General features: G+C 39.7%; 1 protein-coding gene across 2 annotated transcripts in view; it reads left to right on the top strand.

The window, feature by feature from the left end:
- Positions 1–16549, top strand: part of CP (ceruloplasmin) — a 69087-nt gene that overhangs the window by 40075 nt on the left and 12463 nt on the right. For both annotated transcript variants that reach the window (XM_082459516.1, XM_082459517.1), the window contains exons 11-18: positions 1926–2138; positions 2965–3172; positions 4688–4827; positions 5924–6052; positions 9043–9149; positions 10625–10841; positions 11265–11404; positions 12735–12897. In XM_082459516.1, the coding sequence (XP_082315642.1) occupies positions 1926–2138; positions 2965–3172; positions 4688–4827; positions 5924–6052; positions 9043–9149; positions 10625–10841; positions 11265–11404; positions 12735–12897 (1317 nt within the window). The remainder of the gene's footprint in view (positions 1–1925; positions 2139–2964; positions 3173–4687; positions 4828–5923; positions 6053–9042; positions 9150–10624; positions 10842–11264; positions 11405–12734; positions 12898–16549) is intronic.

The raw sequence follows: 16549 nt of genomic DNA, 5'->3' as shown, positions 1-16549 counted from the left end.
AACCCTGACCTACTGACTCAGAAACTTTGGGTGTGGGGCTAGAAATCTGTGTTTAACAAATCCTCCAGGTTGTTCTGATATATGCTTAAATTTGAGAGCTACTGGATTGGATGCTTTTCTCATCTATGGCTTAATAATGACAGGCTCCTTTTATGATCTCTGCTCTCAAGAAATTCAATGATTCTCATCCTTAACTACACGTAAGAATCCCCTAGGAGTTTTAACAAACTATTAAAACTATTTTTTAAATCCTCAAGACAACCTCCAGAGACTTTTATTTAATTGAAACAGCATCAGATTAACTCCTAGTGTAATTCTAAAATACAGTTAGAGGGACTTCCCTGGCAGTCCAGTGGTTAAGACTCCGTGCTTCCACTGCAGAGGGCATGGGTTCAATCCCTGGTAGAGGAACTAAGATTTCGCATGCCGAGGGTGTTGCCAAAAATAAATAAACAAATGGTTGACTTATATGGTATGTGAATTGTATTTCAGTAAAGCTGTTAAAAATAAAATTTTAGGGGCTTCCCTGGTGGCGCAGTGGTTGAGAATCTGCCTGCCAATGCAGGGGACACAGGGTCGAGCCCTGGTCTGGGAAGATCCCACATGCTACGGAGCAGCTAGGCCCGTGAGCCACAATTGCTGAGCCTGGGCGTCTGGAGCCTGTGCTCCGCAACAGGAGAGGCCGCGATAGTGAGAGGCCCGCGCACTGCGATGAAGAATGGCCCCCACTTGCCGCAACCAGAGAAAGCCCTTGCACAGAAACGAAGACCCAACACAGTCATAAATAAATAAATAAATAAATAAAATTTTTAAAAAATAAAATTTAAAAAAAATAAATAAAATACAGTTAGAGTTTAGAGATAGCAAGCTGATCGATCATAATGTCCACGCCACTAATGGATAACATATGAAAATCACTGTAACTAGAAGGAAAAAACGTAAAGTTGTATTACAAACTGATGTTGTTTTTTAAATTGGATTGATAATAGTCACACCACCCACAATCTTTAAAATACTTCCTTTGATTTTGCATTTTTGCATTTTGGAGGAGTCAAGAATATTATCTATTAAAAATAGCAGTGAGGGACTTCACTGGTGGCACAGTGGTTAAGAATCTGACTGCCAATGCAGGGGACACGGGTTCGAGGCCTGGTCCGGGAGGATCCCACATGCCACAGAGCAGCTAAGCCCGTGTGCCACAACTACTGAGCCTGCGCTCTAGAGCCCATGAGCCACAACTACTGAGTCCACGTGCTACAACTACTGAAGCCCGCACGCCTACATCCCATGCTCCACAACAAGAGAAGCCACTGCAATGAGAAGCCCGAACACTGCAACAAAGAGTAGCCCCCGCTCGCCACAATTAGAGAAAGCCCGTGCGCAGCAACGAAGACCCAACGCAGCCAAAAATAAATAAATAAATAAATAAATAAAAGGATCTATCAAACTGGATGGTAAAGTGAAAGAGTTATAAAAAAAAAAATAGTGGTGAGAGGAAACTTCCTGCATATACTCTTCCCTGTTATTCAAGATGAATCAAGAATTTTCCATCTCGAGCAATGAACACATTCCCAGCCTACAGTGCCCAGGAAGAGCTGTTATTATGCACCCATTTTGGTGCTCACAGATATGGCCCTTGAGAGAACTGAGAAGTGACTCGCTGGGAAGAACAGTGAGATTCCCAGGGCCCAGAACTTCAGGAACCCTGCATTCAGCTCTATGCCTTTCAGCCAAGGCCTGCCTGGAAGTGCTGGGTACAGCAAGGAGTTGCAGAGACACTCGTGACACGTAAAGGGGTGGGCGGGCCTGAGTGGATCTTTTAAAAATTAAATAAACCTAGTTGGCTCTGGAAAGTCTGGGAGGTTGTCATGAAGTAGGACATAAGATTAAACCACTTTCAAAATATCATTTCCCAACCTTTACAGCCATGAATGGATTCATGTACGGGAATCAGCCTGGTCTCAATATGTGCCAAGGAGATTCGGTTGTGTGGTATTTATTCAGTGCCGGCAATGAGGTTGATGTACACGGGATATACTTTTCAGGAAACACTTATCTGTCAAGAGGAGAAAGGAGAGACACAGCAAACCTCTTCCCTCAAACAAGTCTGAGGCTCTTCATGAAGCCTGACACTGAAGGTATATTCCTTTAAAGTCAAGACAAGTTTCTGTTGGATCGATTTGTGTGGTTTCAGTTTAAAATTCTGTGTTGGATGATAAGCTCATCCCTTCCCCAAGCCTCCCAACTACTCTTCCTTCCCTTGGAAGATATGTCTGGGCTATTGTCAGCTAAGTATATGCCAGAGAGGTCCATTTCCTGTTTTTTGGGGGGAGGGAAGGGAGTGACAAAAGTGGACTGAGGTTTCTCCCATTTCCACCTAGTCAAATCCTCAAGATGGTCTCCTTTTCAATTATGGGCCTTTAAAGATAGCTGGCAAATCAGACTAGAAAGGGAATGACTCCCACAAAGGCTTTGCATCTAAACTTTTTGTCATGTCTCTGTACCCTAGATGTAGTGTTGGCTTATTAGTTGTCTACAATTGAATAGGCTATATTAGAACTCTAGCCGTGCAAATTCAGAGACACTGACAGAACTGTCTCTGAATGAGTAAAACAAACTAAAACAAAAAAGAATTTTAACCAAAACATGAAAATATGCTAACTTGCCTCAGGCTTAATTTGGTTCATTAGATGCCACTAAAACGCAGGACATGTTCAGTGTCACCTTTCCTTTATTAGGCAAATGTAAATACAACAGTGAGCAAAAGAGATAAAGTATCTGCTTTCATGGAGATGAAATTCTAATGCAGGGAGACAGACAACAAGCAAGTATGTTAATATGTATATCAAGTGGTTATAAGTACTATGAAGAAAAATAGGGCAGGGGAAGGGGCTGATGACTGATGGGGAAAGGTGGGTAAAAATACTCTGCAGAGGTGAACTGCCTTTTTATTTACCATTCCAGGGACTTTTGATGTTGAGTGCCTCACAACTGATCACTACACAGGTGGCATGAAACAAAAATACACTGTGAACCAGTGTAGTCGGCCATCTGAGAATTCATACCACTACCTGGGAGAAAGGACCTACTACATCGCAGCGGTGGAGGTGGAATGGGATTATTCCCCAAGTAGGAAATGGGAAAAGGAGCTGCATCATTTACAAGAACTAAAGTAATTCTCCAGATTCTGATTCCTAATTTTTTTTAGCTTTCTCTTTCAGAGAAGTAAGAATTATGCTAAATTAAAAACCAACGAACAGTTGCATTAAACAATAACAACAAAAACAACAACAAAATGCTTCCTAGGGACCCTCCTCATTCATTTCTGCTTCTCTCAATTTTCTCACAGGAAAATTTTCATTGATCTCATTTGATTCTTTGAAGTTACTCATCTTACTTTCTTTTCTATTAGACTCTCTTCTCATACTCATGTGCCCTTGTCACTGATTTTCAAACTAAAACCAAAATTAATGCCTACATTCAGAGCTAAAATAATTTTCTTTACCAACTATTTGTTGCTTATCTTTCCTCAAATATTTCATTATGAGTCTAGTAATCAGTTATTTCACATTCTTAAAACTATTTATTATATATGGAAGAATATTTTAAATTCTTGAGGGCACTAGAGCAGATATGGTCTCTGCTCTCTAAGAACTTACAGGATAATATGCTTCAAAAACCACCAATAACATGCACGCTGTGGAAATGTAAAAGTGAGGCCAGTGAACAAATGTGAGTAAAGGATGGTTATTGGAGCTTCAGAAACAATACATTTAGAGCAGCATCACCTGACACTTCAGGTGTAGCTCTTTTATACTTTGCCAAGCACTCTCCCCTCTACCATCTCCCATTATGCACTAACCCTTTGGGGATATGATTTGAGAGATCAGGGTGGGCTTGTGTTCAGATCTGGAATGCACAACATGACTGGTAACCTACAGCAAGGCAGGTGGTTAGCTGGTCAGTCTGACGGCCATGGTGAGTGTGATTTGTGGTGTAAGGGAGTAAAAGGTTATTTCAATGATTGGGATAGAACTGTCAAAAGTATGCAGAGCCATTAGGAGTCAATGAAAGCTTTAGATCAGGGAATGGCTGGATAAAAGGGCCATTTCTGTTCCTATAGACCAGAAATACTGCAGTAAGCAGAGAACACTTCATTGATGAAATCTGGACTCATAACATTTTAGAACCATATAGAAAACTTAGAGACGACCTCATCGAATACCTCATTTTTGTTTTTGTTTTTGTTTTTTGCCACGCTGCTTGGCTTGCAGGATCTTAGTTCCCCGACCAGGGATTGAACCTGCGCCCTCACAGTGAAAGTGCAGAGTCCTATCCACTGGACTGCCAGGGAATCCCCTTGAATACCTCATTTTAGGGATGAAGAAACTAAGGCTCCGACAGGCAATGACTAGCTAGACATCATTTTAGCTAGTGACAGAGTCAGGGCCAGGACTCTGATGACTCCACTCCTAGCTAGGTACACTCTCTACCACACCTGTCTATTGTTAAAGTCTTATTCTTTCTTGCTCAAATGGGACAGTGATATTAAAAACTAGCATAATTAAATAAAAACTATATTTTTATTCAAAATTTAAAACTCAACTTCCACTTTCCTTAAGACAAATACTAACCTTAGTCGTGTGTGTGTGTGTGTGTGTGTGTGCGTGTGTGTGTGTGTTTTAAGTCTTTCAAATGCATTTTTAGATAAGGAAGAATTTTACATAGGCTCAAAGTACAAGAAAGTTGTGTATCGGCAATTCACTGACAGCACATTCCAAGTTCCTGGGGAGAGAAAACCTGAAGAAGAACACCTGGGAATTCTAGGTACTGCCCTAGCTCCAGTTCATCGGGTGTGGGTTGGTGATGTGGTAATCCATGTGGTGAGAGTCAGTCCATGTCTGTGGGCTTCATTTTCTTGGTTCATTTATTAACGTTATTCAAATAAAAATGAAAAACAAAATCTATTTAATAAAATGAGAAGCCTATATTTTCTAAAAATATGGCATAAGAAAATATTACTTATTTCTATCAGAAACAATGTATAATATCAATATCCCATGTACTAATGAAATTGTATATATTTGGTGTTTATCAAATTGATGCCTTTATTTTTGATGAAATTGCTAGAAATTACTTTCTACTGAAATTCTTAACCAAGTTCCCCCTGTTATTCTACTACTCCCCCCGCAAAAAAAAAACATAGCTATTTACTTTTAAAATTAAGATGTAAATGATCAACTTTAAGAAGAAGTATACATATAAACAAGAAAATAAGGAAAAGGGAAAAGTGTTACGGTGCACAAGGCTGGGGAAAAGTTGACTTCAATTTTTCAGGAATCACTTTAAGACAGAATGTCTAAGAACTCCAACACTGGTCTTGGGAATTTTCTTTACAATCATCAAGTGAAGGGGAAGCCACTCCCTAGCCCACTGTGTTCCTACACTAACAGAATTCCCTGGGGCTTTCTTATCCTCCGTCCCTGGAGTGAGTAAGACACCCAAGGGAGAGTGGCATTGTTTTTGGGTCAAAGAAATTCTCTCAGGCAGGAGACAAGCTAAAATTGGCTAGAGGGTAGGAATGGGTGTGGTAGCCCCACCCATCCTTTCAAAGGCGGTACTGTCCTTAATTCACAGGAAGGTCTAGAACTTTCAGGCCAAAACCTCCCCTTGGACTCTTGATGAGAGATGCACCCATAGTCTCCATCTTTAGAGACAGCCATAACTAGTGTTTTTATCCTGAATCCTCTGGGACCGGGTATCAATCCAAGAGTACTACAGCATGAAGCGGGGCGGCAGGGGGGACATGACAAAGACAACATCCTTAACAATAAAAAAGTTACCTGATCTTTGCTTTTATTACTGAGTTAGAGCTTCCAATCTGACAGGTATATAAGCCAGTCTTCCTTTTCACTCTTGCCAGGTCCACAACTTCATGCGGGTGTTGGAGACAAAGTTAATATTATCTTTAAAAACATGGCCACAAGGTCCTACTCAATACACGCCCATGGGGTGAAAACGGAGAATCCTACAGTGACTCCCACCGCACCAGGTATTCACGGTGTGGGGAGGGGTACATTTTAATAGACGTTACAGCCTTCCCACAAACACCTGTTATCCACATGAGTGCGTCTTGAGAGAGTGAAGAAGCACGTGGTTAAGAGGGCACACACAGAGGTGTAGCTGTGTGATATATGCCTACATGCACATTCCAAAAAAAAAAAAAAAAAATCCACAGGACTGTAAAGAACAAAATCTGATGGTACTGAACACCTACACATACTCAAGGTTGAGTCAGCAGAGATGATCTACCCAGGCTCAGGTAGAACACATCCCAGACAGCATCTATCATGTGGCTGAAAGTTTCCATGCCTGTATCCAAAGACAGGGTCCTAAGGGCAGATGCTGCCACTTGGAATTTCAAATCCCTCGAATCTAGTCCAATATCTGGCATGGACTAGGAACTCGGTAAATGTCTCTTTAATTGATACAGAGTAAAAAGTGCAATAGATTAAATACATAAATGTGTATTTTCTTTAACAAAAACTATATTTTTCTTCTATTCGTTGGAAAGTTGGCTTCTAGGAAAGGACCATTTCTCAGTAATTTAGCAGTTCTCAAAATATATCAAGTGAGAAAAAATAAATTACTCTAGAGAGTTGGTCTTGTCAGTATAGGGGAATAGAAATAAAAGGCCCTGCCTTCATGACCCTCACATTCTTCCAAGGTAAACAGTAAATAAATATAGATATAATATCCAATTGTAGAAAGTGCTATGAAAAAGATTAAGGCAGATGAGAGAAAGTAAGTAAAAGGGTGTTATTTTAGGTAGGGGGTTGGTCAGGAGGGCTTCTTTGAGGAGGTGTCACTGGTGAAGACACCTAAATGATGAGAAGTAATGAGCCTCAGGGAGTTGTAGAGGGAGAGCATTCTAGGCCCTGAGATGGAAGTGGACTTGGTGTGTCTGAGGAATGGCCAAAGGCCAGAGCAGAGCAAACAGGGGCAGAATGTGAGGAGATGAGATCTAGGCAGGTCAGGGAGCCGGATGCAGTAGGAGGGAGGGGGACATCAGAGGCCATGGTTACGACCTTACATATCATTCTGAAATCCCATGTGAGGGTTTGAGCTGGAGAGTGATGATCCGATGAACACTTTTTAAAGCGGCAGTCCCCAACCTTTTTGGCACCGGGGACCGGTTTCGTGGAAGACAATTTTTCCACGGACGGTGGGGCGGTGGAGGGGGACTGTTCACGGGGTAATGCGAGTGGTGGGGAGCGATGGGGAGCAGCAGATGAAGCTTCACTTGCTTGCTCCCTGCTCACCTCCTGCTGTGCGGTCCAGTTCCAAACGGGCCATGGACAGGTACCGGCCCGCAGCCTGGGGGTTGGTGTGTGAAAAAGTGACTGCAGGGGACAAGGGCAGAAATCAAGGATCCGTTAGGGGATTGTCGCAATAATCTGGGTAAAAAATTAGTAAGACTTGGACCAGGGTAGAAGCAGCTGAAGTGGTGAATTGTATTCTGGTTCCATTTTAAAGGTGGTGCTAAAAGGACCTGCTGAAAGGTTGGTTGTTAGGGAAGGAGGAGTCAAGAACAAGCCCAGGGCTTGGGCATCAAACACTGATGGCAGAGCAGGTTGGGGCGGGGAATGGAGAAGAGACAATAGGAGTTTAGATGAAGAGGCAAAATGTTCAGGTGATGAATCTACTCTTTAAATTTTCAGTGAAACATTCTGTTTACAAAAAGGGTGAGGACACAGGGGCAGGTAAGATGGAGGACTTGAGGAAAAAGGAAAAAGTCTACCGTATCCCGAGACCATCCCTCAAGTCCTGCTTGATTCCCTGGTAAAGGTTTGTCAAATTCTAGCTAATAAAACTCTGACAGCAGGAATATATAATGGTGAGGTCTGCATAGATAGACAGTGAGTGGCCATGGCTGAAAGTCAAGGTCTTGTGAGTAGTTGTACAGGATGCCGTGAGGTGACTGGCCGCAAAGATCAGCCTGGAGAGAAGCCCAGGGCAAATGGAAGAAGGTAAAGACCTTGGCAAGATAGGAGGGTGGAGCTACTTGAAAATGTAAAGGTCCAGGGTGTGGTCGTGTCCTGTATGTGACAGAGTTGTGACAGAACAGTGTATGGTATGACAGAATGGGGCAGACAAGAGAGGTCACTGACAGGTCAGTGACCCATGAGATCAAGCGGTCTAATGGTTCCTTGCCAGGAACTGTGAAATCATTGAGGATAATGGTGAAAAAGGAAAAAAGGCAGCTGGTGGTGAAGCTGTAGGAATTACACAGGATAGTCCAGATACACAGACACAAAGAAGACAGGGGGGAAGCGGCTAGCACTGGGGGAAAATCGTTTGAGAGTTGAAAAAAGTGTATTAGAGAAGCAGACTTCAAACTAAGGAAAGATCTATTGTGAAGTTTCTTCAAATTGTGATACTGAATTGCCACCTCCTGGCTTTGTAGTGTGGCCTGTGTTTCATGGCGAGTTAATTTATAACTGACAAAGAATACATAAAAGTGTGTCTTACAGTTGGTCTTAAAACTAAATTCTTTTTTTTTTTCCAAATTCAGACAAAATTTACTTAGAGAAAATTATTTTTTAATTGTTGGCTTCATTATCGTTTAGGTCAGAGGTGTAACAGTTTTCCTTTTTAATACTCCTTTCATCATTGAAGACAATGAAACTTCCGCCTGTTTTCTGAGAAGCAACAAATAGTAATGGATGGTCACAGGTCTGAGCACTGGCATGCCTGTGATCTAAGTTGTACTTTTGCTATTTATTAGCTTTATAACTTAGAGCAAATATCTTGTGTGCTCCTGACTTTCATCATCTCTGAAATAATGGAGGTTATTATGTTTCCTTCTAGTAAAACTAAGTTCTTGAAAACAACTTTGAGTACTGCTGCTTTTCAAAACTAATTACTTTGACATTTCCAGTTTCTGGGTCATTGGTTATCAAGGCTTTGATAACAATTTGACATACATATATCAAATACATACCAAATATAACCAGATACATTAACACTTGATTAATTTAGGTGAAACTCGCACTTACGTATGGAAAATCCCAGAAAGATCTGGAGCTGGAATAGATGATTCTCCTTGTATTCCATGGGCTTACTATTCAACTGTGGATCGGGTTAAGGTAAACTTTAAATCATTTGTGTTTTGTGCAGATTCCCAAAATAGACACACAGTTGAAGGAAGATGAGGTTAGAGTTTTCCTGTGGTCCAATTCTGTTAAAATTATAGGAAAGTAAGCTGCTCTGAAATTCACTTTGGGTTTTTTGTTTTTGTTTTTTGTTTTTTTTTTTTGGTTTGTTTACGGATACAGTTATAAATGTATCAACTCTGTAACTGCTGATTATGGATACCACAGGATTAAATATTAATATGGTATTCTATTTCCCTTTTGATATGAAAATACATACTAAAGAACTGAGGTACATGATTTCAGAGCTCCATTATTACATAATAAAAATGCTGATCTCAGCAGTAAGTCACAGCACAGCTACAGCTGCTGTTTGATTAAATATTTCAAAGCCAAAAAAGCACTCAACAACTATAAATCAGAACATGTACCAAGACTCTTTTGTAGAATTAAACCTCTAGTTCAAACCTCTCTCCTGAGTTCCAGACCTGTCTATTTACCTGCCTATTGAACACCTCTACCAGCATGTCCCACAGGCACAGAAACTCAGCAAGTCTACAATGGAAACTGAGATCTCCCTCCACCTCCTCCTATATTCCCAGTTGTGATAAATAGCACAAATACCAAACCTAGTCATTTGTTCAAACTAGAACCCTGGATATAGAGTATCTAATTCTTACCCCTGGCTCACCCAGGCAATTCACCCACCTATACAGAGCTCAGTCCATTCCTTCTATCTCCACAGATCAGGTGCTAGTAATTTGCCTCAACTACTGCAGTGGCCTCCTAGTCTCCAGTCTCTTCCCCATACAAACCTTCCTTCACTCTACCACCAGGATCACTGGTCTAAAATGCAAATATACTGCCATTCCATGTTCAACTTTTCAATGACTACTTATGGCCTACAAGACAAAATCTAAAATTCCAGAACATAATACAGCTCAAAGGCCATTCAAGATCTAATCTGCCATTACTGATGCCCAGCCAAACCAAAGTTCTTGTAGATTTAAGTCCATTGTGGTGTTCCCTGTGTTCACTGGCACTTTTTGTACCTCCATCGCAGCAAGTGGTTCATTTCTTCTATTCATCTATTTTCCCTAGTAGGAGGCAGGGTCTTTGTTTGATTCATCTCTGGATTTTTAGTGACTGGCATAGTGCCTGGCTTATGATTCCATAAGCAAACCAGCACTGTTCACTTGGGGTTCTTTTCAACTGCTGCTCATTAGCTGAGCCAATATTTGGCCTCTGCAACACATTTCTGTTACTTGAGCATCACCCACACAAATTCGACATTGTTCCAATTTAACTACTCCAAGTGGAAAGTTACTGAATTGACAGAACCACATTGGGCAAAGTCTACTACCTAAATCAGTCCCTCCAAAGTTCCTGAGGTCATGGGGGATAAAGTCCCAGTTCTCTGAAATCCCGACCTATATCACAAGGATGACTAAGTTTTTGCTTGTTTTCAGGATCTCTATAGTGGATTAATTGGCCCACTGATTGTTTGTCGGAAACATTACTTGCAAGTATTCAATCCCATAAAGAAAGTGGAATTTTCCCTTCTGTTTCTTGTTTTTGATGAGAATGAATCTTGGTACTTAGATGACAACATCAAAACATACTCTGATCACCCTGAGAAAGTAGACAAAGCCAATGATGAATTCATAGAAAGCAATAAAATGCATGGTATGATACATTATCTAAAACCTCTTTTTTCCCTTTTCTTCTTTCAAATAAAATTACTTTGGAAACTATTCATTTGTTTTATTTTATAATAAACCACTTCTGCCACACTTCGCATGTGAGGTAGAATTCTGTTCAAAGCAAAAAGGGAACTATATTCGAAATCATCCATTAACTTCTCTCCCAGTTCCAAAGTCTCATTCCCTTTTAAATGCAAAATTAGGAATAAGGCTTTTGGTGCTAAGTGACTATAAAAGCAGTGTGATATTATTGACCTTAAAGTACCCATTTCCCCTATCTGTAGTGAAATAAGTTCTATTACCTCAAAAAGATGCCATATATTAACCTAATAAACCTATTTTCTGTGTAATAGCTGTTGGTTTAAAATATCCTGGAAGGTAATAAAAACTCATGTGTCTTCCCCAGCTATTAATGGAAGAGTGTTTGGGAACTTACAAGGCCTCACAATGCATGTGGGAGATGAAGTCAACTGGTATCTGATGGGAATGGGCAATGAAATAGACTTGCACTCGGTACATTTCCATGGCCACAGCTTCCAATACCAGGTAAGGGCCAACCATGGTCATTATTCCTGCTCTATTTGAAAATGTTTTAAAGCAAATGAAGAAAATATTTCCTCAGAGAGACTTATGAAAAGTTTAAGGTTTCAAGAGACAACTAAATTCCCACTAGCTATCTATTTTACACATGGTATTGCATTTATGTCAAATATATATATAGCACAGGGAGCTCAGCTCGGTGCTCTGTGATGACCTAGATGGGTGGGATGGGGGTGGGGGATGGGAGGGAGGTCCAAGAGGGAGGGGATACAGGTATACATATAGCTGATTCACTTCGTTGTACAGCAGAAACTAACACAACATTGTAAAGCAATTATACTCCAATAAAAAAAAAAAAGAGACAACTAAATTATTTTCAGAGTGTGGCACACAGCAATTTCAATCGTCATTACGAACCTTTTTACACCTTGGGTTCTCCCTTAGATTTCGTTTTTACTGGATTTTCTTGGAGTTCTGCTCACATTTTCCTGGGCAAGGCCTTTGAATAGAATTGTCAGCAGAGAGGGTAGGAATGTTCACGTAATGATGGATTAGAGAGTAGAGACAAGACTTTATTATAAACTTTGACTCTTCTAAGTTCTGCATCTTAAATGGCCTGAAGTGAACAAGATCAGCAGTTTGGTGTCAAGCAACTGATTGGTCCCTAGATCTCAACCCTACTTTGACTTCTCACCCAGTGCTGATTTCAGCAGGAATCAATAACCCTTTTGGAAATGCTTCTGTCTTACCTTCACGTTAACATAGAAAATTCAGAAGCTACCACAAAGCACACTGCAGAACCATTTTATTATCGCTTTTTGGTTGACTTATTAGCAGACCTTCAATTCCATCCCTGCCGAAATACAGCCCAAATAATCTGTCTAGTCAAGACTCTACCTGAACTGCCCCTGGTTTTGGCTTCTCCATTGGCCTCCTTTCCTGCTCCCTTCATTACCTACCAGCCTTAAAGTTTCACAGACAAGCTCATCTAGGATAGGTTCAGCAAGAGTGAGATTAAGACTGAAGTGAGGCCACAGCTAAATTCCTTTGTGTAACTCAAGTGCTCTGATAAAAAGGCAAACCAGAGTCAGATGTTCCTGACTGATGAATTCACTTTCATCACATCTTTCCTTCACACCCATGTAATAGCCCGCAGTGCAAAGGGTTTAGCAAAGACTACTACCTCATTGTTTGTATTAGACATAGCAATGTGCAGGGTCTCTCTCTTTCTTTTTTTTAATGGATTTATCCATTTTCTAATATCCCTGAGCTGGCCAATGAAAGATTATTTAAATGAACTCTCACATATAATAAACATTATTTTTTTCTAATTAAGCACAGGGGCATTTATAGTTCTGATGTCTTTGACATTTTCCCTGGGACATACCAAACTTTAGAAATGTCTCCAAAAACACCTGGAATCTGGTTACTCCACTGCCATGTGACTGACCACATTCATGCTGGAATGGAAACTACTTACACCGTTCTACCAAATGAAGGTGAATATCCACTTAGTAATTCTAGAAGGTATATATCACAAATATAATTAAGATGTACTACTTTGCCGATATATCAATACTTCCCCCCAACTGAAGCTTTTTTGAATTTGCTGCCCTGATTTCTTCCTTCTCTACCTCCAAATAGGAATTTTTTTACTGCTAAGTGGTGTGGGATACTGCTTATCTTCTGATAGCTGGTACTGATAACAGCACCAATACTCTCTAAACTAATACAAATTGACACCAATTTGATGCAGTATAATTAATATTCCTAAAACTGACATGTGTAAGAGAGTAGTTGTGACTTAACAAAAGACATTTAAAATTTAATTTCTTTCTTAATAGAAAACATTAACTTTTTTTCTAGGAAGTACCTGGTACAGGAAAAAGCATCCCCCCCCCAAAAAAAAACCCATATAACTAATATAATTTCAAATAGTCAATCAGGCAGAACAGTGTCTTTCTGTGCTTCTGGGGGAGGGGAGGAATTACTGATTATTGTTTTGTCAGTGATTGTCTTAGGCCATTTGGGCTGCTGTAACAAAATACCATACTGGGTAGCTTATAAGTAACAGAAATTTATTTTCCTAGTTCCGGAGGCTGTTAACCTGAGGTCAGGGTGCCAACATGGTTGGGTTAAGGTCCTTTTCCAGGTTGCAGACTTATTATACCTTCACATGGCAGAAGGGACAAACTAGTTCTCCAGGGGCCTCTTTTATAAGGGCACTAATCCCATTCACCAGGGCTCCACCCTCATGACCCAATCACTTCCCAAAGGCCCCACCACCTAACACTATCACCTTGGGCATTAGGCTTTCAACATATGAATTTTGGGGGCACACAAACATTTAGACCATAGCAAAGATCCAGAAAAAAAAAAAATCTATTTTTAGATTCTAAAATCTTGCTGCTCCGCCCACCCCAGCAAGAAAACTCCCTCCTGTGCAGGCACATGCATATACACACACACAATAAAAACACAGAAAAACAAGCAGCCCTTTTATGGATAAACACTAAAAACTAAAGAAATGCATTATATAAAGAGTAAAATTCCTGCTACCAACAAGGGATTAATTTCCAAAATATACAAACAGCTCATACAGCTTAATATCAAAAAAAAAAACCCAATCAAAAAATGGGCAAAAGAACTAAATAGACATTTCTCCAAAGACATATGGATGGCCAATGGACACATGAAAAGATGCTCAGTATCACTAATAATTAGTCATGCAAATCAAAACTATAATGAGGTATCTCCTCACACCAGTCAGAATGGCCATCGTTAAAAAGTCTACAAATAAAAAATGCTGGAGATGGTGTGGATAAAAAGGAACCGTCCTACATTGTTGATGGGAATGTAAATTGGTGCAGTACGGAGGTTCCTTAAAAAACTAAAAATACAGTTACCATATAATCCTACAATCCCACCCCTGGGTATATATCCAGAGAAAACTCTAACTTGAAAAGATACATGCACCCCAATGTTCAAAGTAGCACTATTTATCAATACAATAGCCAAGACACAGAAGCAACCTAAATGTCCATCGACAAACGAATGGATAAAGAAGATATGGTGTGTGTGTGTATATATATATACACATACACACACACACACACATACATATACACAATGGAATATTACTCAGCCATAAAAAAACCCCAAAATAATGCCATTTGCAGCAACATGGATGGACCTACAGATGATCATATTAAGTGAAGTGAGTCAGACAGAGAAAGACAAATAGCATATGATATCACTTATATGTGGAATATAAAAAAATGATACAAATGAACTTACTTACAAAACAGAAATAGACTCACAGACATAGAAAACAAACTTATGGTTACCAAAGGAAATACTGTGGGGCGGGGAGACAGGGGCAGGAGATAAATTAGTAGTTTGGGATTAACATATACACACTACTATATATAAACTATGTAAACAACAAGGACCTACTGTATAGCAGAGGGCACTATACTCAGTATCCTGTAATAACCTATAATGGAAAAGAATCTGAAAAAGAATATATATATATTTGAACCACTTTGCTGTACACCTGAAACTAACACAACATTGTAAATTAACTATACTTCAATTTTAAAAATTGAGGTTAAAAAAAAAAAGTAAAATTCCTGCTTTTTGGTCACAGGATTTGGTGTTTCCTGAGTCTTCTGAGTTCAGAATTGTTGGAATTGGCAATAGCAAATCCAATGAGGGGAAATGATGTAGAGAAAACAACTCGTGTTTCCTCCTCACACTGGCATAAAAGGGAACATATAAATGGAAGAAAATACAGAAGTAAATATATTTCAAAACCTAAAAATCACTGAAAGATTACTTGTCAGTGCAAATGAAAAGTTTTAATTTCTGTTCCTGGGTCTTACACAAAGACCCCATAACATGAAAAATTTCCGCTAAAACTCTTTATTACAAAGTGTGGTACTGAGAGCACCAGAACACCAAAGACTCAGACAAACATATAAACCACTGGGTCTAATGCCAGTAACTGCTGAACAAGGTGAAGAGTCAAACATGAGAAAGAAAACCTTAAGTAGAGCTTAAGAACATTAGCACACATGTAAACCACACAAAAGGATGGTCCTGCTCAGATTGATAATCAAAAGTGAAGGAATACCGAGGCAGGCATTCTGGAAATTCATGTGTGCAAATGCCTGACATGTTGAGTACGCTGCTACAGGCTAAGCCTACACACAAAGACCATGAAAAAATTCCTCCTGTAGGATAAGCCTGGGAGGAGATAAGGGAAATGACTGTTTCCTTGGTTAAGAAAGGGGAGACTGTTTTAAAAGCCCTACTAAAAACTGCAGAACAAATAGCAATGCGAAGGCAAAACACATGTTGGAAAAAAAGATTAAAGAGAAATTTGACTTTTACAAAGAGAAAAGGTATTGCATGGAACTGAAAGAAGCAGTAATGAACAAAAAAGATAGCTTGAACTCTTCACAGAAAAATGGGGAGCCACATTTATCAGTCTGAATTATCTTTAAATGAAAGTTTGATAAAGCTTTGGCCAAGTTTACCTTAATTCTAAATCTTAGAAGAATTTCAGCCTACCATGACAGAGACAAGGGAGAAATCAAGTTATAGTGAAATCTTTCAATATTTCGCACAGGGAGACAATTTTCTCCACAAAGAAAAAATCACTAGAAAAGAATTGTGGATATCCTGTCATGCTTAATGTAATGCCTTATTTCTACCAGAGGAAGCATAATAAAGACCTCCTCTGACAAATATAAAAGGTACTTTTTTTAGACTGACACTTCCATGACAGTCAGATAACCTCTTGGAGCTGTCTGAGGGGAAAAGCTTACTTAGCTTTAAGTTCCTCATAGGCAGGGAGTGTATATTCTGTACTTCTAGTAGGTGCACAAATCCAATCCAATACACTGCTTGGTAAATATCTAACCACATATTAACTCAATAAAAAGGAATTTTAAAAACTTTTTTGGACACAACGTCAGACTTATAGAAAAGTTGCTAGAGCAGTACCAAAAAAATTCCTGTATACCCTTTACCCAGATTCCCCAAATGTTAACATTTTGCACAGCATCATGTACTTTCTTGTCCTTTCTCCTATCTCCGTATCTCTTTATACACACACAGACTACAGATATTGTAAATACATATACT

The sequence above is a fragment of the Balaenoptera physalus genome, assembly GCF_965194825.1.
Source record: "Balaenoptera physalus genome assembly, chromosome: 4".
Lineage (NCBI taxonomy): Eukaryota > Metazoa > Chordata > Mammalia > Artiodactyla > Balaenopteridae > Balaenoptera > Balaenoptera physalus.
The sequence above is the reverse complement of the archived record's forward strand: the minus strand, read 5'-3'. Positions and strand labels throughout refer to the sequence as shown.